Source organism: Euprymna scolopes, chromosome 8 (genome assembly GCF_053919585.1).
Source record: "Euprymna scolopes isolate OS-2025 chromosome 8, ASM5391958v1, whole genome shotgun sequence".
Classification (NCBI taxonomy): Eukaryota; Metazoa; Mollusca; class Cephalopoda; order Sepiida; family Sepiolidae; genus Euprymna; species Euprymna scolopes.
Window position 1 is genome coordinate 87,330,194 of NC_136489.1, and position 27,374 is coordinate 87,357,567.

General features: G+C 34.8%; 1 protein-coding gene across 3 annotated transcripts in view; it reads right to left on the bottom strand.

The window, feature by feature from the left end:
- Positions 1-27,374, bottom strand: part of LOC145283625 (catenin alpha-2-like) — a 214,834-nt gene that overhangs the window by 39,821 nt on the left and 147,639 nt on the right. For all 3 annotated transcript variants that reach the window (XM_080132578.1, XM_080132575.1, XM_080132576.1), the window contains one exon: positions 23,246-23,338. In XM_080132578.1, the coding sequence (XP_079988704.1) occupies positions 23,246-23,338 (93 nt within the window). The remainder of the gene's footprint in view (positions 1-23,245; positions 23,339-27,374) is intronic.

Consider the following 27,374-nt stretch of genomic DNA (forward strand, 5'->3'; position numbering starts at 1 on the left):
CCATAAGAGATCATCAGTGACTGCAAAAATATACTTTATCGCTAAAAATCAAAAATTGGTTTTCTTCAATAAAAAAATTAAACTTTATCAATAACATGCATCATAAAGATTTTTCTGTACATTTGTTTTTAAGTATTTCTAAATATGCACTAAACTCTCTACTAAAAAAAACAATCCCAGATAAAAAGGAAAAAACTGAAGATAAATGATTCTTATGTAAATTGTAAATGAAAGGTGAATAGAAATTCCCAGTGAGAAAAAAATTCACTATGTCTTTGATCAGCATCAGCATTGTATTTTAGAAAGTGTTGATCAAATTCTTGAAAAGATGTGACAACTATAAATATTTCATAATTATATATAACATAGTATGCATAATATAACAATTTAAAAAAAAAAAAAAACATTTCGCTTTTGTTCGCAGTGAAAGAACAGATGAGATACAGAACAGTTAATGCCGCAGTATCAGTTCCCAAGGGAAGTTGTTTTGTTTCACTACATATCAACCCCTTTCAGATTATTTAACGCTGAATTCAGTAATTTTGAAAAAAGTTTGGATGCTTTAAGTTTTTTGTATCTTCAAGTATTTATTCATGATGTTTGGTTCGGGATATCAGAGATTCAAGCCTTTTCGATTACATTGTCCTATCTTCCCCCTCCTCTTGCCGTCAAGAGGGTGTCAGCTACCAGTGTGGCCGGCTCGAGCTCTCACTGTGTCTCAATAGTCAGGAAACTGGGAAGGAATTCCAAAATCTAGCAGTTTGAGGGAAAAAACTATTAGAGTAGAAAACTTTCCAACACCTAGGAACCACTGAAGTGAAGGGGCGGGATTTTGCTGCTTGTCAGATTAGTCAAATATTTATGACAAGGCGGCAGAAGTGCTACGAGTTTGTCAGAACACATTCTATTAAAGAACTTGTAAAACAACCATAAGAATTCAACATTGCATTGATGGGACAGAGTGTTAATAGAAGGAAATTGTTTCTGAGTTGCAAAACATGATTGAGTTTTACCAAAAGAAAAAGAAAAAAAAAAAATCAATGTTTGATGCATTTTAGGTCAGAAAGCCAGTATCTTCAAATAGCCTGATCTGGTAGCACTAGATAGAAAGGGAAAGCTACAGAAACAGGGAAGAAAGTGATAAGGATAGAGAGACGAGATAAATAAAGAGCGTATTAGATATAGGTTAATTTGGAAGTCAATTTCTAAAAGTCGTCCAACACATGTCAGTATGTGAATGTTAAACCCAATAAGTCACAATCTGCTGAGAAACCTGAGAAATGTAGTTTATAATAAAAATAAAAATTACTCAAATTATAACCACCTAAACACAACTAAGATAAAAAAAAATAATGTTAAATCAATGATATAACACAAAAGAAAAAATATAAAGAATTGATATTGTTGGAGTTTAAAGGAAGAAGCAGTGAGAAATTCAACAAGTGATTCGTTGAATAAGATCACATGATAAAAAAGGATTTTTAAAAAGTTCAAGTTAAATTATTTGGAGAAAGACAATGTTACAAATGGCTACGTAGTATGTCCTTCCTTTTAGTCAGCTGGATTTTGGGTTCAGCTGACATGACTAATTGATTGACTTTTGTTGTGGAATTGAATTAATAAATCAATATTTTAAATATTCTACATCATGTCATAACAAACCCTAACACTCAAAGATATCAGCTATGGTCGAAATAACGACATTACAAGCTAGCTTATTATACTTCTTGTCTGATGGGATGTGTCTCCTAGCGGCTTCGGCTGCAGGGAGACAGGGTAGTACCAGTCAAGGATTCGTCACTTGACACTCAGCCCAACAGGTGAGGGGCCGGTAACCGGCCCAGCACCTGTTGGACTGAGGTACACCGCCTGGGTAACACCTAGGAGGTCCACCCTCCCAGGCCTTGCCACCGGGCTTTCCGGTGGGGCAAGTTTATTGCTTGTTGCCTGAGGCGCCCCGACCGGGGAATGCCGACGGGGTTACTCGGGCAATTTTTAGAATTGCAGGAGTGCCCCTCCTTTAGGGGAGCCTGCGGGTATCCCACTTTCCAGGCCTTGTGCCAAATAATGCTGATGTGGGCAGCATTTAAATAAATACAAGCTAGCTCACAGGTGGGAATCTAATAATAAAAGATGTCACACAAGGAATATATAACAATATCATAAAAATTTCTCAAAAGAAACAATATAACAGAGCTTTACATTGCAAGTGAAACAGTCACATTTGCAAGTGATTTTCCAAGTGGCAACTAAAAATAAAAAAAAAACGCTTATCTTTTGCCGACTGTGTTTTTTCACTAACCATCTTCCAAAGCTTATTACTGCGTGAAAAATGTTTTTTTTTCAATCTTTACTTTTATTTTTAAAATAAAATGGGCAAAGTCAAATGATTTAAGCTTAATAACACAATATATATATTTTTTTTACTGAAGGCTATTTAACAAAAAACATCTAGAGAAATTTGAATTTCAAGTCTCAACACAAAATTCTGCGCATATTTAGAATTACACTTATTTAAAAATTTTTAAAAAATACAGAAAAATCCTTCTGATGTACGTACTCATAACAGAACGAAGATGTCATATTCCAAAAACAATGTGGGTTTGCCTAGTAATTCTTCTATTTGACTAGTAAATGAAAATATTTAACTGTCAAAAGGTCAACTGAAGATAAATTTGTCCATAAAGCTCTGTACAAACATATTAAATTTTAATATAATGTTGTATGCTTGAAGCAACAATTCAAGAATCTACAGAATACGATTAATTTATTTTTTTGTTGTTGCTATTTTTCTTGACTCTTATGAACTCCAAGCAAGGCAAATTGCCACTTAGATGGAAGGGGCTACTATTTGGGATCATGCATAGAGGGGCCGTATACATAGTATTCAGACGTAAAAAGTTTGCTTGCATTACATGTAAATTTCCTCATATCAATAGTCAGGAAACCGGGAAGGAATTCCAAAATCTAGCAGTTTGAGGGAAAAAATTATTAGAGTAGAAAACTTTTCAACACCTAAGAACCACTCAAGTGAAGGGGCGAGATTTTGCTACTTGTCAGATTAGTCAAATATTTATGACAGGGCGGCACAAGTGCTACAAGTTTGTCAGAACACATTCTATTAAAGAACTTGTAAAACAAGCATAAGAATTCAACATTGTATTGATGGGACAGAGTGTTAAGCTTGGTTGACAGTGAGAGATCTATTAGATTTGAGACTTTTTTTGAGACTGTCTAAGAGAAAGAAACCTGTGGTAGATGCACCAGTATAGATGTGACAACAATACTGCATACATGGGCAAATGGTACATCATTATATTTTAGATGAATCTGACATCTGTCTGTAACCAAAACTATGTTATATTTTTCTGAAACATTGATAATCTTACTGATATTATCTATGCACACTTAAACAGACTTATTAATATATATTATTCACATGTGCTGTTTTATTATATAAGTATTGCACTCAACAAGTTAAATTGGATTTAAAATTTGTATAATTGTAAAATGCACGTATTATGAACTTCTAATTTCATACAAGGTGCAAATGGTATTTGTTCACAATTTTAAACTTTTTTAAAAATTTACTTTTGTTATTAATCTTGTCTTCATGAAAAAAAGTGATCATTTTCCATTCTTTTTTGTTCAGAATGCATTTTTGATGGGTGTTGTTTATTTCTTGTGTGCCAGTGAAGAAAAGAAACAAGAACTCTTGCTACTGCTATTACAAATAAACGTCATCACTGTTGTTAGTGATAGAAATTGCTTTACCAAATACGTCTAAAAAGGTTTGTTTCCAGATTTTAGGCACCATGACCAAGTACATCTTTTAATTTTACATCAACCGTGGCTAGCCAAACAAGTTACTATTAGAAATGAAATTATGTGAGAAGAAATATTCAAGATATATGATAAAATAAAATTTTAGATTTGGGAAATAACTTCTATTTTTCATTTATCTAATAACTAGCGGGAGGTACCCGGCGTTGCTCGGGTGTGGAGAGGTTTTATGGTAAGGGTATTGATCAACGGAGCCCTACAAAACTTTCAAACAAATGTAAATAGCAGCAAGTACCCGTGCAAGTGAAAAAAAAAAATGTAGTAAGCAGGTTCGAACCTGTAGTGCAAGTGAAAAAAAGTGCACGGTTTAGTTGCCACATCCACCGTGATATACAACATTGACACCGTTCAAATTAGGCTTAGTCATTGCAAGGCATATGATGGCTTTGCAAAAAATGTCGACGAAAAAAGTGACCCCCTCCTTGTAAAAAAAAAAATGGCCCAATTGACGGTGAAAGAATGAATGTTTTTGGCCAGTTTTTGGATATTTATTGGCCGAGAGACTGAACTTTCCAGCTATATCAATTTTATCAGTGTTGGTCGCGTATGTTGAAAGTTTTAGCAAGACATACAAACCTACACACGAACAGACGTTGGATTTATATTATAGATAAAACTGATAATCTTGCTTGCTTACACATCAAATGTATCCGCTTGTACGATGTACAGCAAATGAGACAACAGATGGTGGGAAGAGAAGAATAGATGGATATTAATAACAGCAGCTGCACAAGAACAGGACATCTATATATATAAAAGCAAAAATGTATGTATGTTCACTTTTTGTGTATGTCCAAGAAAGGCTTTTTTCCGAGAAGCGGTCGGTCGGCTCACTTCTTAAAACTTTTTATATCACATATAAATCGTAATATCTACGAGTTAACAATGGAGATCGCCTGTCCATTCAATTTGCTTGACTTTGAAAAGATAAATATTCAACAGTTTTCGCTCGCTACACGTGGATTAGGCTTTTTCGTATAATAAAAGCGACACTAATTCTGGCGGTATTTTTCCGGTCACGATCGCCGGAAATGTCCAAAAGCAATCAGCTTTGATCAATGTGGAAATTTTCCTTTTATCAGACCTAGAGAGCTGGTTCCCCTCCCCCAATATCTTGGAAAATAAAAATAAAAAAAGCGTTCCGGCAGTAAATAAAATACTGTCCCGCAGTCAAAGTTGACCTCATTAAGTCATTAAAATGTGCACGTACCAATTCTAAATAGTTAAATAAATTTAAACGTGTTTCCGTTAGTATTTTGCAGTGGCCCAATGGTTAACATTGCACATTTTTTTTTTTTCACACTTTGATTTCCAACTTCCCCTCAAGGATTTGGGTTCGATCCTCATACTTACCTACCAAAATATTTTTTTTTTTATTTTACCCCCGACACAAACACCCGGGTGTTTTGATTTACCCATAACCACACACACCTCCAAACACCCGGTCAATGCTGGGTACCCCCTGATAGTCTATATATATAAAAGGCAAAATATATACCCCCTAGATAATAATATCAGGACAAAACTCAAAGAAAATCAAATTGCCTCCTCCCTTGAGGTTTGCATTTACTAACATCCGTGGGCTTAGAACTAATTTAAATGATATTGAAGCATTTCTCTTAACAAATACCCCGGATATCTTAGCACTAAGTGAGACTAACCTACACTCCTCCATCCCCTCTAACTACTTTAACATGCCTGGATATCTCCCACTCTGCCGTAAGGACTGACAGACATGCACGGGCTTGGAGTCTACATTCGAAACACCCTCCCGCTGACTAGAGAAAAAAAAGGCTTCATTGTCCAATTCTAGTTTATGTGCTTTAGACTTAACATGCAACATAATATTAGTTACTTTTATTTTCTCTACCGCTCTCCCTCGACCCAGGACTGTACTCTAATAAACAAAGTCTCTGATAGCATAGATACAGCACTTTCCCTCGACACTAGCACACAAGTTCATGTATTTGGTGACTTCAATGTCACCACAGTAACTGGCTTGGATTCTCTAATTACACAGACGCAGCTGCTACCACAACACATAGCTTCTCTATATCTCATTCCCTATCACGGACGGTTACATTTCCAACCCGTTTCTCTGACCAGCATGAGCAACACGCATCACTTTTAGATCTGTTTCTGACCACAGTTCCTGATGATTATGTTATGAACGCCCACGGCCCACTTGGGGATGCTGATCATTTAGTGATAATAGTTAAAATCACCCTAAACTCTAGAACCAAAATGGAAGAGCCATTGTTCAAAACAACGAGATATTATAAAAAGGCCAACTGGGAAGCCATCAGGAAACTCAGAGACACCCCATGGCGAAATATCTTTTCACTTCCTGCTGAACAGTGCGCAAATGAGACCACTGAATGGTTCAAAACAACAATTGAAGCACATGTTCCCACGTGGAAATTTTATAGCAAGCCTCACTTCCCCCAGTGGTTTACTTCCACATGTGCAGCTGCCATCATGCAAAGGCAGCATGCATACCGCAGATTTAACCGACATGAGTCCAGTTCAAACAGACAGGAATACATAGAAGCCAGAAGTAACTGTAAGAAAGAAATAGTGACAGCTAACAGAGAATTTACTGAAACCACCCAAAAACGCATCGAAGCTCAGAAATTAGGAACCCGTGACTTCTGGAAAATCTACAACAATGTAGTAAATAATGGGCAATCAACAATCCCCCCACTATCCAACAATCATGAAGTTGTTTGCTCAGCAACCGAGAAGACTAACATGCTTGCCAGTCGGTTTGCCTCCAACTCCACACTCGACCCTGCTAACCACCCTCTCCCAGACTTTCCTTTGCGGACAGACACCACACTTGACGATATGAAAATCACTCCTTCTCAGGTGCATGCCATTATAAAAAATCTTGACACTGCAAAACATGTGGACCTGATCTCATCCCGGCTGTGCTATTAAAAAAGTGCTCCGCCGAAGTAGCTCCAATCCTCTCCAAACTTTACAACAAATGCCTTAATGAATCTTCTTTTCCTGCCTGCTGGAAAACTGCTTCTGTGGTACCAGTTTTCAAGAATTCTGGCGAAAGAACTGATCCAGCAAATTACCGCCCCATTAGCCTCCTCCCACTTTTTGCAAAAATATTTGAGTTCATAATTAACCAAGGTCTAGTCCATCACCTTACAGATGCTAAACTTCTGACTGACCAACAATATGGATTTAGGCAAGCCCGTTCTACAGCAGACATTCTAACTGTAATCTCTGAGCGTATATACCATTCACTTGACAAAGCAGGGGAGGGTAGAGCGGTAGCTCTAGATATATCTAAGGGTTTTGACAGGGTATGGCACGAAGGTCTTCTCAGGAAAATCAGATCATACGGTATCACTGGAAGAATACATAACATAATTAAATCCTTCTTAGATAAGAGAAAAATCCAGGTTGTCCTTGATGGGTGTACATCTAAACATTAGGACATAAATGCGGGAGTGCCTCAGGGGTCTATCCTTGGACCTCTATTCCTAAATTACCTCCCTGACAAAATTGTCTCTGTGATGGGTATATATGCTGATGACACCACGTCCTATAGCAGACACAACAAGAAAACAAACGAACACATATCTAAAGAAATGGTAGAAACACTAGAGAATGAGCTCCAATCTGTAGTGGAATGGGGACAAAAATGGATGGTCACATTCAATGCTGCCAAGACTAAACTGGTTTCCTTCAATAACTACAAGAAACCTTCTCTACCACCAATAGCAATGGCCAAAGACTCTTTATCTGAAAGCACATCTTTTAAACTCCTCGGCCTAACGTTCATAGGAAACATGAGTTGGAAAAATTACATCGAGAGCATTGCCAGGACCGCTGCAAAAAAAGTAGGTTCTCTCTACCATGCTAGAAAGCTACTGACCCCGGAAAGTATCCTGTACCTCTATAAGGCCACCATTTGCCCATGTATGGAGTATTGTTGTCATATTTGGGCCGGTGCATCTGCTACTAGTCTCTCACTCCTAGACAAGGTTCAAAAGAGAGTTGCCAACCTAATAGGTCCTGAACTATCATCCAAGCTTCAGCCTCTGTCCCATCAACGCAATGTAGCATCCCTCTGCCTGTTCTACAAGTACTTTAATGGTGTATGTTCCAACAAACTGCAAGCACTTGTACCCCTCTACGTAAATACCTCCGACAAACAGTACAATCCCACCCCTTCACAGTAGAGATCCCTAGATGTAAGAGGGGCTTCTACTCCAATAGTTTCTTCACCAGAACCGCTAGACTTTGGAACTCCCTGCTTCCCCAACTGTCAACGCAGAAGTTCAAGTGTAATGCAAACCGACATCTTGCTGCCCAATTCCCCACCTAGTACCCCTGTAGCCTGTGTCCCTAATAGTAGCCCCCTACATCAAAGTGGCAATGTGCCTTGTTTTGGGGTAAAAAAAAAAAAATCTAGGATTTGAGAACGTGTGTCATGTCTAGATTTATTTACATTGACTTTTATAAAAATTGCGCTATTTCGCTGTATCGCTATATTCAAATGTGCGTGAAACTATATTCAAATGGTGCGTGTTCTCAGCTTTCGCGCCGGAACATCCAGAAAGCAATCAGCTTTTGATCAATGCGGTGGAAACCTTATATCAGACAATTGCTTTTATATGGACCCTATTTTTTATGGGGAGCTGGTTTTCAACCTAATGTCTTGGGTAAACTAAACCAAAACAAACGTCACCGCGGGATTGATATTTGACCTAATTCACTTTAGATAATTCATAACGTTTTTTTTTTGTTTGTTTTTTTTGCTTTTGCCTCAAGGATTCGAGTTCGAACCTCCCCCCACCCCCTCCAAACTATTTTGGTTTTTCGAAGACCCAGGCACTGCCAGACTGGTCACTTTTTTTTTTTTTTTTTTTTTTTTAGAAATTTTAACATTGTTTGTAGTATTTATATTTAAACAGAGTTCTAACTTTGCTTTATAATCATTTTACCCACCCCCCGCCCACCCACCCACACACACGCCTCTAAAAACCTGGGCAATGCCGGGTACCCTCGCTAGTAAATAATAAAAGTCAATATAGACTTTATAAATCACCTATTTAAATGATGGTTGAACAATAATCAATTTGCATAGCAATTTTTTTTTATATATAAACAGTTTAAAATGACAATGACCTAACCAGGACAGATTTTTTAGTAAAATTAGTAGAAACATTTTTGAACAGGTTTTTTTTTCTTTAATGTTTATCTAGTAAAACTAATAAAGCTCTATGTGTAAAATAAACACATGCATCAATTGAACAAATTAGTAGATGAAGAGTATTTTCCCTATTTTTCAATCGGTGTGATTATTCGCAGAAAAAGAAAAAGGCCCAGTTTTATTATTTCAAAAAAACATTTCACATTCATAAAAAATCTGTAAAAACATTCGTTTCTCTTATATGTTAGTACTTTCTACATCCAATTTTTAAAGATTGCTGGATCACCAAAGATAAAATACAAAAATGTAATTCATGATTACCAGGTGTTATTGATGCTAAAAATTTAGATTTTATCCATTTCAAAATGAATTGTTCTAATCTTTTTTTTTTTTTTTTTTTTTTTTACATAGGCATCACCACATTATCAAGGCCAAGAGGCCACTCAAGGATAAGGGTTAAAGAGTGTACAGTAAAAATTGGACAATATAGTAATCATTAGTAATGAAAATTTGGTAAATTTGATAACTTATATTGAACGGCTCATCAAGAACTTATTTACGTTAGACTTGAACACAACCATATTGTAGTTAGCCGGAAAGCAGGAAAACGGAAGACAATTCCACAGGCGTGCAGTTCTAAGAAAGAAGCTTTGTTCATGGAATTTACGTTTAGGTTTAGGCACAGATAAAGAGTGGGGGGAATTATTGATAGTGTTTTCAGCTAGACGAGTGTTTCTTGTGAAGGTTTGGCGAGGGGGGGGACCATAGACTGAAGTTCAGTCAAACACTTTCCATGAAAATAACGATACATCAGAGACAAACTCGCAACATCTCTTGTGTGAGATAGAGGTTGCAGGGAAGAGAAAGGGACATCTCCTACGAGGCTACGAAGTCTATTTCGAACTCTATCAAGGCAGGACAAGTCCTTTCTAGAAGCTCCTTCCCAGATGTGGCAACAGTATTCCATCCTTGGACGTATCTGGCTCTTATATAGATAGAGAATTGCATCAGCAGTGAGATATCTACCGGATCGATAGAAAGATCCCACCATTTTTCCAGCGGCCTTGGCAACAGATTTGATGTATGTGTTCCATTTAAAATCAGGAGTAACGGTCAAGCCAAGAAGCTTGTCAAAACTTGAGTCCTCTTGAAGATGAGAACCATTCATTTCAATTGATGCCAGATGTGGATCAGAATGTTGATGATGTAAATAGAGAAGCTTGGTTTTAGATGCATTAAAAGTAACCAGCCACTCCTTTCCCCATTGTACTACGTGCTCAAGATCAGAGGAGAGAGAATTGGAGAGAATTTGGTCGTTTACTGTCTTAGATATGCTACCATAAATGGTAGTGTCGTCAGCATAAATGTCTACAAATGATGTAAGGATGTGATTTGGAAGATCATTAATGTAAATCAGGAAAAGAGTTGGGCCCAGGATGGACCCCTGAGGGACACCGGCATTAATACTATGAGCTTCTGATTTTTGCCTCTCAACTACTACTCTTATGAACCTATCAGAAAGAAATGATTTAATAATTAAGATATTTCCAGCTATACCATAGCTAGAGATCTTATGAAGTAAACCTTTATGCCATACCCTATCAAAGGCCTTAGATATGTCAAGAGCAATTGCCCTAGAAAGGTTGCCTCCGTCGAGAGATTTGCTAATCCTATGAGATATAACTGTAAGCACATCTGCTGTAGATCTAGCAGAACGGAAACCATATTGAGTGTCACTAAGGTTATTTTTGTTGAGATGGTTGATTACTTCTCTATTTAACACAGATTCCAGCAACTTACTCATGACGCACAGGAGACTTATTGGCCTGTACTGAGAGGGGGATGAGCGATCATCTGAATTCTTAAATACTGGGCATACTGATGAAATTTTCCAGGGAGATGGGAAACTATTCTCCTTAAGATCTACATAATAAACAGAATTGTGTTGTCATCAATGTAAATGTAACAGTTTTATTCATTTAAATAATATTTAGCTGACAATTATTTTTATTGTAAGAAAGAGTAATTTTAAAATATTTCAATTCCTATAATAAATAAAAGCATAACTGAGGAAAGAGTAACTGAAGAAAAATCTGTTCAGCTTACACTTAAATTTATGGATGTTAAAACAGTCAGAGAAGCAACATACTGCACTTCACCTTTTCTGACCTTGATAAGTACAGGAGAAATCCTTCTAGACTGAGGCAAGTTTTATTTTTGTTCCTATCCAGAATGTCCCTTTTTGGGGAGCTGGATTTCCCCACATAAAAACCCGACCTCGAGTCTAACCCTGCCCTCGTGAGGAGGCAAGTAAATAGGTACAAGGAGAGAATACCAAAGTCTAGTAGTTTGAAGTATTGAGTAGAAGGCTCTGTCTACAGTAAAGGTATGGAATTTTACAGCTTGTCGGGTTAATCAAAGGTATTTACGTGGACGGAGCACCAGTGCTAGTAGTTCATCAAAGCATATTTCATTACAGTACTTGTAAGACAAGCACATAGGTGCAATATGGCGGTGTCAAAAGATGACCACAGAATGCTTAAATATTGCCCTGTGCTGCGACTGAACAGAGCAAACCTGCAAAAATATACATTCACATTAAAACCTCTGCAAAATCACACCAGTGTTTGCTCGGAGGTGTACCGGCAATCTTTTTTCACATTGTGCTCTGCAGTCCTGAACGTACCAAGGTGTTATGTATGACATGTAAAAAAAATAAAAAACTGGAATCTTAATACCTCGCTCTTTTAAATTACTATAGGAGCAACTAGACATATGAAAAAGAATTTCAAAACCTACCTAGCAAACATACCCAGTGAACCAAGTGCAAGAGACACTCAAACATTTGCACTTAAAGAGTGCAATCTTAAAAAGATCTCTTGGAATACCTGAATTAGCAGGTAAATGTTTGGCATCTGACAGGATTATCCATCCCCAGCTTGAACAAACTGATAAGAAAATTAAAAACGTACTGTCTCAGAATTGTGTGAATGAACATGTATCACTGTCACATTTTTGGAATTCTGTAGTGTCTATCATGATATTCCAAAGTTTTATGCATTCCCTAATTAGCTTAGTAGCTTCTGTCTATTGCTAATCTTTTTATAGTAATGGCTTAATAAAGTGAAAAAAAAGTAAAAGATGTGGGATTTTACTATTTGTTGGGTATTCACACTAAGGGAGGATCAGTGCTACAAGTTCACCGGAGTACATTCCATTAAAGTACTTGTAAGACGAATACAGGAGTGAAATATTGCAGTGATGGGACAGAGGTTGAAACCTGGTTGACAGTATGAAACCTATTAGATTGAGGACCCTGTAATAGCTCAGGATCAACGCATAAAGAGAAGTCTATTGTTGAGCCGTATTGGAGGTGTACATTGTGCTGAGTATCATTCTTTTGCTTAATTTCATTTTTTAAAATATAAAAAATATCTAAGGAAGAAATATTAAAGCCAAGCCTTTTTTTTTTTTTCTTTTTTGCAATATAATACAAGCTCGATTTTTTTTTTTACATTCTAATGATCAAAAATTTTTAACAATATTAGTTGATCGTCTAAACAATTCCTTTTACCAAATAAAATGGTTATGAATCTTGGGAAATTGGTATCTATAATGGCATCATCAACAATGAAGAACTGGAAAGCAGAGAGGTCAACCTGAAATATGAAATATGCATCCATATAACAGAGTAGGGGTAAGAAGCCAAACCTTAAATAAACTCCATCAGCAATATATAACAGAATTTAAAATTAGGGGGGTACCAGCTAACTAGAATAAAGCCAGGGGAAATAACCTTGCATATTTTGATATCAGATAGGGTAGATTTTTTGGAATTCATAAATATTCATTTGCCACAATTTTTTTTATGAATAATGTAGATTTATTGTTAGGCAAAATACACAAGTAGATTATACATAATGCTTGTTTATTCATTTTGCCAAACATATTTACTGTGAGAAATTTTTTGCAGAAGATACTGTTAAAAATTTGAATTCATTTTTAGGTACAACGTAATCAATTCTACAGAGTTTTTTGTGGAAAAGATCATTTCAGATCATGAACAAATCTGTTCGCAAACATTTATGAATGAATTATATTTAAAGTCTTCTAGAATTATTTACCTTAGCATCTTGCTTACCTCAGGCACAGTAAAAATCGACGAGAGAATGTTCTCAGTATTTAGCATTCATGATTCAAATTGGTAATGATTTTATTGTTTAAACAATATAATCGTTGTATGAAATGAGTTATGAAATAGTGTCGAGAAACATTTTTAAAATTGCTCTAAAGTTAATATTAAGCAGTTGAATTGATTGAAAAATCAAACAGCCTCTAATAATTGACTATGTTATTTGCACAGTTAAGATAGCCGTCCTCTTCACTGTTAATGCTTTATATTCATAACATTTGACCGATATTATCATCATGGCTACTTTTTATTGGTGAGGATGGCACTTGTATTCTTGTGTGTGTATATATAAACTTTTTTCTTTTTAACAATGTAGGATGTCAGATTCCAAAGCACACACCCTCTTTAAAAATCTTGCTATGTCAAATGGAAAAGAAATTTCAGATTACTACAGCAAATGGATATTGCAGCCTTCACCTGCTGATCCAAGCATTAGCTTTTTTAGACTATTTCAACTCGGAAAACCTATGGGACTTGGGAGTTGAATGAACATGTCTGGATCCTCACTAGAGAACTTATTATCTTAATGGCTTTCGCAAACACACACTTCCGACAGCATTGTTCTCAGGATTCCATCACATCACAGTATCAATTAGAAAAAAATGTAAAATGGATGTAACACACGCACAAAGTTTTTAAAATAATAATAAAACAAATATAACACTTTATGCATCTTTCTACCATTCAGATGTTGCTCTCAACATACCACTCGCATAATCTCATATGAAAATTTGAATTACAACCATTAACAGATTTCTATTACTAAGAAATACTTAAGGAAAAAAAAAATGTCTATTATTCTTGATCATGAAGACTAAGTAAAAAAAAAAAATTCAAGTTTTTAAAAGAAATTATTTTTTTTTAAATTGTTTGGTTTGGCTTTCAACCATAATTCTTACATATTGAGGAGAGGGGGACTGATATACTCTTTAGTCTCCAAATGTTTATTCATAATCAGTAACATCTTGGGAATTTGGATTCTAAATCCATCTTTTATTTTCCGTTCCATACCTTTCAGATATGTTGAATCAGTTAACTTTTCTTATTTTTCCCCAGAGATTGAAAATTCACTCTAGAATATTTGACAAATGCTTTTAACCATTATTGGATAATTCAGATCCCCAGGGAGCGACGTCAAACCAAAAAGTCAGTCACAAGTCTGTATGCAAGGTTCAACCAAAATTCTTTTCCGCACACCACCAACGCCGTCATTAGACTTTTCAAACTGTCATTCGAAAACAGAAAGATTATATCTACAAATAAATGCAATATTTTTTTATAACCAGCTGTTTGTGTTTTTATTATCGCTTATGAGTGTATAAATCAAGAAATGACAAAAATTGATTTTTTAGAAATTAAAGAAACTGAAAACACATTTGACGACTGACCACCAGCAAAATATAACACCTTGAGGCAATGTGTTCAGTAGATGAAAGGTTGGAGAGTATGATAACTAAAAAGTTCTTAATATAGTAAGTTTTAAACATTAATAATTAATAGAATGTTTCTTAGAAAAACAGGGGAAATTATTATTGGAGAAAGATAAAAGTGACATAATATGGAATTATAAAATTAATGAAAATATAACAGAAGATCAAACAAAATATTTAAAATGGTTAAATATTAACAGTATTTAGTTATTTCTATTCAATATGTTGAATAAACATTAAATAATGATTGGCTAAGAAAAAAAAAAAGAAACATGGACAGGTTGTATTGACCTTAGTCATAAAAAGACAAAGGCTAGAGATCGGAGACCAGCTGGAAATCTTAAATTATAATGAGTAAAACTGTACTATGATCTCAGCAATTGCAACTATGTTAACATCCATGTTCATGACTGGTTTTTTATCGTGAAAAATATGTAATATATCCACATGAACTCATATGAAATGGATTATATTTGCTGTTCCAATTAAATGACAAATAATTTCACATTCTATTTCTAACTGGGCAACTTGTTAGTTGTTCAAAGATGACACTCGTATGAAGTGGTCCTTCCTTTGAAGACATGTTTAAATTCTGGGTTCTTGTTCAAAATTCTCCCACAATTATAAAACAAAAATAAAGAAAACTCTGATGTTCAAACCAGTGATGAAACTAAAACATATTCCGAAAATTATAAATTGATCAAGTAATTTCGTTTATTAATAAAGAAAATGAAATTTCTGAGTAACCAAAAAGCAGCTGTCTTGTTCGCTATTTTGAAAATATAAAAACAGAGTTAACAATAATTCAAACTTGTGAGATTTGTTCTAATGCCTACAAATTTCCATTAATTGCTTAAAAATGATTTTCTTCATAAAAATAAAACTACTTGATCAATTTACATGATTTTTAGAATATGATCTTTGTCTCTTCACGAGTATATACATCATACAGATTTTTATTTATTTTTTTAATATAATGTGGAATCCTGGACAAGAACCAAATTCTGTACAAGTCTCATTTTTCACTTTGGTTTTCTTTGTTTATTTGCAATCTTGTGACCTAAATCAATCATTTAGGTAATGGTATTATCTATGCAAGCATGGTTGTCAACAAAAAAGCAGCTCAATATACAGTTGGAAATAAATCCAAAGTTTAACTGATGGTGTACTTGTATGTTTGTTGTTAGTACATGCTAATCTGCATATATTTGTGTGGATGTGTGCGTGTATCGCTTTATTTTTATGATGTGGATGAATGTGTGACTTGTTTTTTTAAGGTAACCAGATATTTACATCAGACAAATTGTCCAAAAATTCCATTTTGATGAGGAGTGCAAAGTTGCCTTGAGATCTAATAAAACGATAATACGCTATCAGAAAAATGTATGTGTGCATCTGAGAGGATCCTGTACCTATACAAGAATACCATTTGCCCATGCATGGAGTATTGTTGCCACATCTGGGCTGGTTAATCTACCACTAGTCTCTTCTTCTTGGACAGAGTCCAGAAAAGAGTATCCAATCTAATAGGCCCCCACTTTGTCAACTAAGATCCAACCCATCCTGTATTAAGATCCCATCGCCTCAATATTGCATCCCTGTGCCTGTTTTACAAGTATTTTAATCGAATGTGCTCTGATAAATTTCATTGCACTTGTGCCCTTCGATGTACATATCCCTGACAAACTCGCTCAGCAACAAAACCATATCCGTTCACTGTTGAAGTCTCTAAATGCCAGAAAGCTTTCTACTCTAATAGTTTTTTCCCTTGAACAGCTAAACTTTGGAAATCACTCCATGTTATCTGCTTCCCTGATTGTACTGATATGGAGAAGTTGAACTGGAACATAAACCAACATCTTGTTCATCTTCCCTAAGCATGGTCTCAAATAGTAGCCCCTTGCATCCAATATGCCTTGTTTGGGGTGAACGCGAGTAAAACAAATATACAAAAGGTGTAAAAATATATTTTTATATAGATATGTGATTGTATATGTATATAGATGTATTTGCAAATATACATATATATGTATATTCCTTTCTCACCTCACTCTACTCTCCAGTTCAGGACTAAAATCTGAGCCCTTCCTGGTAGAATCGGGTGTGAAGCAGGGATGCGTCATTGCGCCCATCTTGTTTAATCTTTTTCTTGCTGCGGTTTCCAATGTTGCCAAACAGCAAATCCATCCTGCTGATGGGATCCGCCTCTCATACCGGCTGGATGGCAACCTCTTCAATCTGCGTCGCCTCCATGCCAGATCACATGTGACAGAAGAAGCAATCCATGAATTGCAATACGCTGACGACACAGCTCTAGTGAGCTCATCTGAAGAGGGTCTTCAGCGCACCATCAACACTATCTCCAACATTTACTCCCGAGCTGGTCTAGCCATCAACATCAACAAAACAGAGGCACTTAACATATGTGAACACCGACAGGAACCACCAATGTTCACAATCAACCAACAGCCACTGAAAAACACTCAAGAGTTTACTTATCTTGGCTCAGTGCTCACTGACTCCTGTGACCTAACAAGTGAGGTCCAACGGCGCATTGGTCTGGCTGCTGCAGCCTTTGGTAGACTCTCGCACAGAGTTTTTATGAACCGTAACCTCACCACCACCACCACCAAGGTTTCTGTCTATAGAGCAATCTGTCTCTCAGTCCTCTTGTATGGCAGCGAGTCATGGGTGCCTTATAGACGCCACCTGAAAAAGCTAGAAGCATTTCATACCAACTGCTTACAGCGTATACTAGGTTTAAAATGGTGGCACAGGGTGCCACACAATGAAATACGCAGGCGCACTCAAATGGACCCACTTGAAATAATTCTAACTAATAGACAACTTAGGTGGCTTGGTCACACCATCCGGATGCCAGCAGAAAGGCTCCCACGCAAGGTCCTCAACGGGGAACTTGCAGAGGGCAGACGCAACCCTGGGGGTCCACGTAAACGTTTCAAGGACCAACTAAAAACATCATTGAAAAAGTGTGGCATAGAATCCAACACCATCGAACATGCTGCTGCTGATCGGAGAAAATGGCGAAACATCTGCCAAGAGGGCTTGGAAACTTTCACCTCCACCTATAACGACCGAGCAGAGCGAAGAAGACACTAAAGGCACGCGGTGCAGCGGGCAGACGGCATCTTCCCTTGTGCTGCCTGCGGCCGTGTATACAATTCACGAATTGGACTCCACAGTCACCAGCGAGTCCATCAGACGTAATCTATCTGGGACTGTTAGGCATGGTGCAACGTCATCGTCGTCAGCGACGGACTACTGAAGAGAAGAGAGAGATGTATTTGCAAATATTAGTGATGGGACGATGCCAAAATTTTTCCCGATTCCGATTCCGTTCAAAATTTCCAATTCCGATCCGATTCCCGATTCCGATTCCTGTAAAATTTATACATATTTAATTAGAGATTTTTTTTGTTTGTTTTTTCGTAAATTTTCAAATTATTACATAAACCCCTGGTTAATGTCCGCGTATATTTTATCTCAAAATGTTTGCCTTGTAATTGATTAAAAATTGTAACACAACAAAACATTTATTTTGATTTTAAAACAAAGCTATATTGTACCAGTTCGTATTTACTGTATAACATGCTACTTACATGAATAGTGGAAAATATTCGAAGATTGGTAGGCAAAATAAGAAAACAATGTAAGAACAATATATTTAACAACGCCACTTAGCAAAGCCACATCTCATTGTTACGAACGAATTTCTAAATAATAATATTACTATTATGAAAACCATTTTTAACGTGAGATTGCGTGAGCTTTCTGTGCTTTCTCTCGCAGCTAAATCCCTATTCCAAAATGAAATATTACTTTTATAGATTACGTGTTAGAACATTTTTTTAATTGGCGGAAAGAAAAGCGATCATTTAGAATTTAGAGTGTAAGATCAGTTTCGACTATAAATTTAACGTAAAATGATCATCATTTCTGGCCATCCTAATTCTTTATGGATATTAACTAAAGTGTTTCCCACTAAATTAAGTTCGGTTTGCAACGTTGTAAAACCATGTGTAATCGCTTAAAAAGTAGACACCCTATCCCCAATAAGCGCACATAATTTAAAATTGGTAACACACTACAGCTCATGTTACGTTATATTTATTTGTGAAACTGACCGTCTATTTTAAATTCCTAATCGTTTTATATTAGTGTTGTGTCGATTAATCGGAATCGGGAATCGGATAAATCGGTAATTTTGGGGGTATCAGAATCGGTATTGGAATCGGAAAAATTTGTGCCTAATTTCCGATTCCCAAATCGATTCTTTTAATATTTTTAAAAAGTTCATTTTCAATTGTTTGTACCGATTATAAATATTTCTTTCTTTTAAACTATTAGTAAAATTAAAGAAGATCTAAACTTATTTTATATGCGTAAAATAAACAAAACAAAAATTGAAACTTTGCGAAAATTCGCTAGGTAACCTTTAGAAGAATGCAGTTTATTTTCAAAGTAGCGAAAGAATTGCCTAAAATTAAAGAAATATTTTGCCCAGAAAATAATATCAAACATTATTGCTAATTAAATGAAAAGTAGAATATAAAAGTGTTGGGTTTTGTCGGTATGTTTGCTGCTCCCTCACTCGGCAATCGGTATTGACAAATATAACAAGCCGTGCATGCATGGTCCCCCTCTATGTGAGGAGGGGGGATCGAATAAAGTGATAAAAAAAGTGATACATAACTGATAAAAAAACAATTTTGAGTGAAAAAAAAATTTTCAAAAGTTTTCAGAAAAATGACTAAGTTCAACTTTTGCTCCACACCCAATATTAGCCCTAAAACCTCCAGGGCTTGTGACTCTGATTTTTCCCAGGGTCAGTGATACTTCCATCAGGTGTATATCAGGTATGCCCATGGTTTTGCCAAGTTTCAGAAAAATCTAATGAATGGATGAAAAGTTATTCTGAAAAATATGTCAATTTTGTCTATTTAGAGTCATTTTGAGGTATTTTTTTTACCTCTTTTGCCCCCATGGGGGAGCTGATTACTTGTAAAAATGGACAAACGGCTATGTTTCAGGCCTTAAGACATGTAAATTTGAGTTCAGCACCATAAAAAAACACTAAATAGAGATACATAATCACATTTTAGACAAATATGAAAAAAAGAGCCTAAAAAAGGGGTGGTTTTTAGCCCTAAAAGTTCCCGGGGGGTGCAAACCAGAGTTTTGCCAGGATCAGCGATACTGAATTTACATTTGCAACAATTGCCTTCACATTTTGGACAAGTTTCAGTAAAATCTAATAGACGGGAAAAAAGTTATGGGGCCAAAAGTGTCATTTTTGCCATTTTGGGCGTTTTTGACCCCTTTTCAGCCCCTGGGGGAGCAACGAGAGTTTTCTTTAAAAAAAAACTCGATGTTGTGCACATCTACGTATTGGAGTACAACTTGTGGCAAAATTTCAGAAAAAAGTAATGGACGGTTATCCGGGAATCATCCGGACGAACGGACGCCACTGAAAACTATAGTCCCTCTCCGATAAATCGGGGGGACCAACAAGGAATGGGCAAAATTGTGAAAAGGCTTGGCCTTTGATTTAATTTGAAATATGCTTCCAGTGTGATTTTCTTTGATTCTGCCGGTATTGTTTATGTTTATACTTAAGGATTGCTACGACGGCGCCAATGCCGTCTGAAGCCGAGGCCTCCGTGAGATATATATATATATATATATATATATATATATATCACGGAGGCCTCGCTGAAGCCCGCCAATCTCACTCAAAAGTTGAGTTGAAAGTATTATGGGGTAATTAACACCTTCGATGCCGTTGGTTTCGACAACAATACTTTTTCACACCCACTTGCCAAATTTCTCAAGGAGTTTAATATGAAAAGATTTCAAACGAATAGAGTTTTATTTTATTTTCCTGGAGCCACATTGTCTGACACCGTCGCATTTTTCTCGGGTTTCGGAAAAGTTAAAAATATACATGAATATCTCACAATGAATTTATCAAAGTCTGGATAAAATAGATAAAGAGAAAACATTTAGAAATTTTTCAGATTGAAAAAGAAATTATATTTACATTTAAAAGTCCCCCCTCATTGAAATTCTACTTTTGGACGATATTTGTAAACCCACTAAAAACCAAATTATTTTTAGATCTAGGATGAAGCTCTAAACTGTCTTCACGTATTAAAAAAGGGTGCTTGTGCAGTTTACACTATGTTAAAAAACGAAAAATAAAAAAAAAATATATTCTACGTACTCGTTATGGAATGAAGTTCTCATAAAAAAAAAATCACGTAATTTCATCAAATAGTTTTTATTTTATGCCGTAAAAACGATTTGGGAAATTCGGAATCTTCCTAAAAAAACTGCGATAATTAGTCAAGGGAGCGTAAAACAAAAACTATTTAATGAAATTACGTGATTTTGTTATGAGAACTTCATTCTATAACGAGTACGTAGATCTATAGAGTTTAGTTTTACTAATAGTTTAAAAGAAATAAATATTTATAATCGGTACAAGCAATTGAAAATTAACTTTTGAAAAATATTCAAAGAATCGGTTTTGGAATCGGAAATTATACACAAATTTTTCCGATGCCGATTCCGATTCCCCGAAAATTACCGATTTAACCGATTCCCGATTCCGATTCATCGGCACAACACTAGCAAATATACATATATATGTATATTCCTTTCTCACCTCACTCTACTCCCAACGAAAACTTTCTACGAGAATGTAATTCCTTATTTCTTTGACAGCAAAATTAATACAGCCTAAAGATGCTGGACTTGGAATAAAATTGCAGCTTAAAAGTGTATACAAATACTTAGTATTACGTTTGTATAAATAAAAACTGATGCTACAACAAAAATATATACATTCTTATATTCTTAAGACTATAAGCATATACTGTTTCAGTATGTACTTATATAAATAATATTTCAAATTATAAAAAATATCAACCTCAATGGCGATGTGAGACATTACCCACTTTTGTTTTGACTTCAATTATTTTGGAGGGTGGGTGCCTATAAAAACTACAATTAGTAAATTTCCTCTTTCAGAGCATGTATATCATTAAATAAGCACCCCAAAAACCAAAAAATGAAATTCACTCAGTTTTATATTAGATTTTAAAAACACCTTTTATGAAAACATCTGAATTTTCATTATATTACTTATTACACGTTTCATAGGATACCAAAAGATCACTAAACAACCTTCAGAGACGAATTGATGTTCCTCAAAAAATACTGCTAAAAGTTTATTATATATAGTGAAAGAGAAAAAAACATTTGGAAAAGAAAGTGGAAACCTGTAAAGTCTGCAAAAACAAATTAAAAAAAAAAAATTACTAATTGTAGTGTCTATATGCACCCACCCTCCAAAATAATTGAAGTCAAAATAAAACATCGCCATGTTGAATTTAAGAAAAATTGGAAAAATATTTCCCAGATTCCATGATTTAGAGTCTAAACTCAAAAAAAAAAAAAATAAATAAAATAAAAAATAGAAGCCCCGGAATATATCTAAAATATGTATAATAAAATATCAACTGAAAAATCTAACATTTCTAAGCCAATTAAAAAAAAAAAACCTTTAAATTACAAAAGTGAAGCTATGTAGAGTAAACCAAATGTTTAATTATCTCTCTAAATAAAACAGTGGATGTATGTGCATGCGTGTGTGTGTGTGTGTATAAATATTAACAGATAAACTTTTCAACTACTGGTCACCTAACACTGAAATTAACAAGAAATGGTAATCGTGCAGCAAGGATGGTTTATAATGATTAAAATCATTGTTTGGAAAATGAATAACATGTACAGAAATACGTCAGCCAGTTAAAATGCAAACTGTTAATTTCAACTTGCTGATATATTTCTATTACTTTTGTGCATGCACAAATTCAATCATTAACTAGAAGTGGTTTAATTTTTAAATCATTTTTATCTATCCGTCGGCTTAGCACACAAAATATGGAAGGCAGCTGGAGTATTAAATGAGGGAATGCGGCTGGAACGCTAAATGTTTTGGTTTCGATTGTAGCTGACGGCATCCAAGTGACACTTTTTTAAACTTTTGAAATCATTACTATATATATATATATATATATATATATATATATATATATAATATTCAATAGAGAATTGGCTCTATAATAATAAACACAAAATCTGCATGAATTCAAATATATTTAAACATATTTTATGACTCGGCAAGGCCATGCACCGCCTGCTAGTTAAAAATAAATAACTTGCTTCTCCAAGACAGAGGAGATATTTAAAACCATAGCAAACTCGAACAAATAACAATCTCAACAGTTAATATTCAGTGCAACACACAAACACTTATAAACCACATACAAACTTCGCCTGCTTTTAACTAATACCTAAGTACGTACAAACTTTATCCTAAGAGTACGTTTCTGTTATAAACTCCGCTCCTGCTTTAATATTATGGACTCTTAAACCCTTTTTTCCAAGTTTGGATTTGTGGACATATTTTTTTTCAATTACCACAGAAGATAGCCAATAAAGTTAATATAAAGATTAGAAATGGACCATCCTTTTTTTCATGTCAACCAAGATAATAAAAATTTCCAAAAAGTTTACCTCTGGACACAACGTTTCAATCTCTGCTGCAGCAATACGGACCATTTTCACTCCCTCTTCATTGTTAGACATTGAACATGCAAGATTTGCCACCTGAAGAAGAAATGTTAAAAAATAAAATGAAAGAAAAATTTGTGTTTTGAACTAAGTTTACTTGCATGAATGTTTTTCAGATGAGCCACAAAAGAAAAGTTAATTCATTAATATAATGTCATCATGCAAGTGACCTAGACAAACTGGAAGGATTTAACCATTGCTGCATCCCGTGTGTCTGTTGGCAACAGTTTATCCTCAACAGTACAATTCGCTCTTATTGTAAGATCCACTCCCTTCAAAAATTGTTGGTTCACCAATGCCTTTCAACAACTTCTAGACGACTTTATCCATGAAGCCATCGACCCAGCACTATCACTACGCTGGAAGAAACGTTGTGGTGGCCAACTCAAAACCTGACTCAGAATAGTGAAGCAGGATGTTCAACTGATTCTGGGCCCTCCCCTTTACAGGGTCCATTGCTTGAACCACAAATGGCTTGCACTCATATTGAAAGCAACCTTAGATTACTGTGCCTGGTCAGCTAGTGTCCAAGACATGGTGAATTTCTTGGAAAGAGCCAGCGTAACTGACCCAGGGTGCCACAACCATGATCATAATGTTGTCATATTCAAGTAGCCATACATGATGGCTGTGTACTCAACAATCTTTGTGATGCAAAAAACATGTAAATCTCCTATAGTTACCCAAAACTTTCCAAACTCCTGTCCATTCAATACTGTAACAAAAGAAACAAAATAGCAAACACCAATGCTACCTCCGAGCTGTTGAAAATCCAACTCCTAGCTGCTTTTAATTAGTCTTTTTAAAGTCAGTTGGTTGCTCCTTGTTGTAAGATTGTCATGGCTTGCACAAGTTTGCCTGTTACAAATCATATCTGTTCACTATTTACTTTAAATCAATGGTATTCTCCTCATGGAGTTGCCAAGTCTTCAAATTCACCTTGATAATTGCAGCCTAGATCTTGCATAGGTGGCCAATGCCAGACAAGCAATCAACTTCTATAAGTAGGTTCTGTAAATCCACCCAGCATTGTGTTTGACATAACCAAACCCTACGTAAATTAGTTGCTCGTGCATGCCATTTAGTTCCAACCATAAAAATCTAGAATTATGAATACATGTTCTTTTCTCTCTATAAGTCAACTGACATACGAAACATCTAATACACTTTGAATTTGGGAAGTTTCAGTTCGCATTGTAACAGATCATTTAAATTAAATGGATACTTTGTAGAAAGTCTAACAATAGTAAATTTAAAAGTTATTAGAATGAAACATGATTTGATAATCATATACTTTCTTTTTATGAATTGCAAAGATTTATCATTTAAGTTTAGCATGACAGCATCTCTTCAATTGCTTAAACACCAGTTATATAATTAAGTGTGCATGTGTAGTCAAATACATATCCATTTCTTTTTAAGCAATCAGAGCAAAGTGAGCAAACATCTAATAGTTTATAGAAGGTTCTGAGGAAGCTGTATAAAAATCCATGTTTTCAAAATGACTTAAACTCAGGATCACATTTTTCCATTTAAAAACTCTAAAACCATTTATTTTATTTAAATAATCAAAGCCCAACTTTTCTATAAAAATATTTAAAAAGAGAAAATGCACAAAAAATGTCAAAATAAGAAAATAGATCCTATATAAAAGTATTTTTTACAACAATAATTCAAATACAAAATCTAATCATTAAATAAAAGCAAGAATTAAATTATAAAATGTAACATTTAGAACCACTTTTTTTTATTATGCAACATTTAGCTGAGAAGTTTCATTTTCTAGAATCCTTAAAAATAATCTTGGTCAACAAACAAATTACCTATAAATAAAAAAATCTAATAAACATACTTTATTACTAGAAATCAATCTATAGATAAAAAGTTTTTGTAAGTAAATTAATTTTTAAAAAAGTCTTCATTTTTACATATCCTGACCATTACGATTAAATGAAAATAAATACTTGTAAATTCAACCCTCAATAAAGAGCATAGATTGTAAATGCTGCATCATTCTACTGCTCCAGAAAGTATCTGGCTCTTCTATTTTTTTTTTTTTATATATAAAAGCCACATATCGCATAATGCATCTGAGGAGGTGCCTCTCAAATATTCTTTCTCGTCTTGATAAAGTACAATGTTGAATTTGAAATCTAGTGAGGAGAACCTTTTCTGTTCTTATTGCTAGTCACACTATCAGCATTTCGGTGGAAGGTGCTCGACTGAGCTCCAATCTCCAGCAAGATATTCACAATAAGAACCAGTCTTCCTACCACAACTAAAGAGAACTTTTTCTTTCTCCACATGTTAAGCATCAGGCAGAATATCCATGAATAGTTTCTTTCCAACAACTTCCTGTGTAACAATACCATGGAACTGCTTCCTTGCAGACTACAACATAGACGTCTTCAAATTCAATATCAACAAATATTTGGTAATAAACCATCTCTAAAAGTAATCAAACTTAGTTCATTCAATTAATTATTTTCAATCCTCTCACAATATTCTGATTTATTAAATTTATTATAAAAGAAAAGAAAAAATAAAGATTTTTACAGTGTACTTTTATCGTTGTGTTCCTAGTATGGGGTACATATTCTAAACTGTAAAATTTCAGTTCAAAATAAATTTATTGACAAAAATAATGAAGTTGAACGTTGAACAGTTAGAAGATCAGTACATTTATATATCATCTGGATGTTTTATCCAAGGTGACCTTAATCCTGGATACAAGACACCATTACTACTTCTGGTAGGCTGCATAAGTAAACACATAGAATGCTGTCCCTCATCCAATAAGACAAAAGCAACCATGGTACACCCTCTGTTGGATTCATTAAAAACTATCATCTGGCTTCAGAAGTACCGCCCTTCCTTGAAATGTACATGTTTTATGCCAGAAACGCATTCTCTGCTGCCTAAGTGAGAGGCAATTACCCAAAGATCAACAGTCACGTATCACGTACTGCCTTAAACTGTTTGATCATCTTGTTTCATGATGTAGTAACCCAAACCTAAAAAGACGTCTTCCAAGATAACGTGTGTGCGTGTGTCTAACAAGAACATCAGTTAAATGATATTGGTAATTTCACATTTTTCCTTTTGTTTGCTTGCAACACCCTAGAACAAAACTGCTGTATATTTTATATTAAAATCAACATACAAAGGATTCAAACTGTTCAACAGGGACTGTATATATATCTTGAACCAGCATGATAACTATATTTTACAAAATAACACTATAAACATTTTTGGATTGGCTTGTATAAACACCCCCATGGGACTAACCATGTTTGGAACATTCAGGTGATTAACACAGGATTAAGAGATAATCTTTTTCTTAAAGAATTTCTAACTTGAAATTTCGGAGGCAAGTTTTTTTTTTTGTGGGAGGTTATATTTTCTATGACCTCAAACTGAACGAAACTGCCAAAATTTTTTAATGAACCAATAACATGTTTAAATTAATAATTTTGAAAAATGCTTCCTCATAGCTAATTATTTAAAAAAAAAAAAAAATTGAAAAAAAAATAAAATTATATATATATATATATATAACTTCTGCTTGAACAGATCTTTTACTTTTGGAAATTTAAAAACACTAATATGAAATAAAATACTGCTTTTGGAGGTTAAATATTTGCTTAATTTATAACAGATGTGCTAGAAAAAAAAACTACTACATTTTTTTTTTAATATTTCAACAAATGTTGGAAAATTTGACAGCTCGAAATATATAAGTTTTGGGAGGTAGGTCAAGCAGTGGACCTTTTGTACTTGGAAAAATAAATGTTTGATGCTTTGTTCTAATAACTGGAAGCACATTTTTTTTATCTTTGAAATCTGTGCATGTTTTGATGTACATTAACTGAAATTAGACTATGGAGTTCAATATGTGAAGTAAAAAGAAAGATAAAAGAAACAGGTTATTCTAAACTGACAGAAATACTCAAGCTGATGTGAATCTTAAACTGTAAGTACCTTTAATATTAAAAAAAATAATTCAAATTCATAAACCATGTTCTTGTTTTTCTATTCAGTTTGGATTATTACAGATTTTTGCTTACTTATT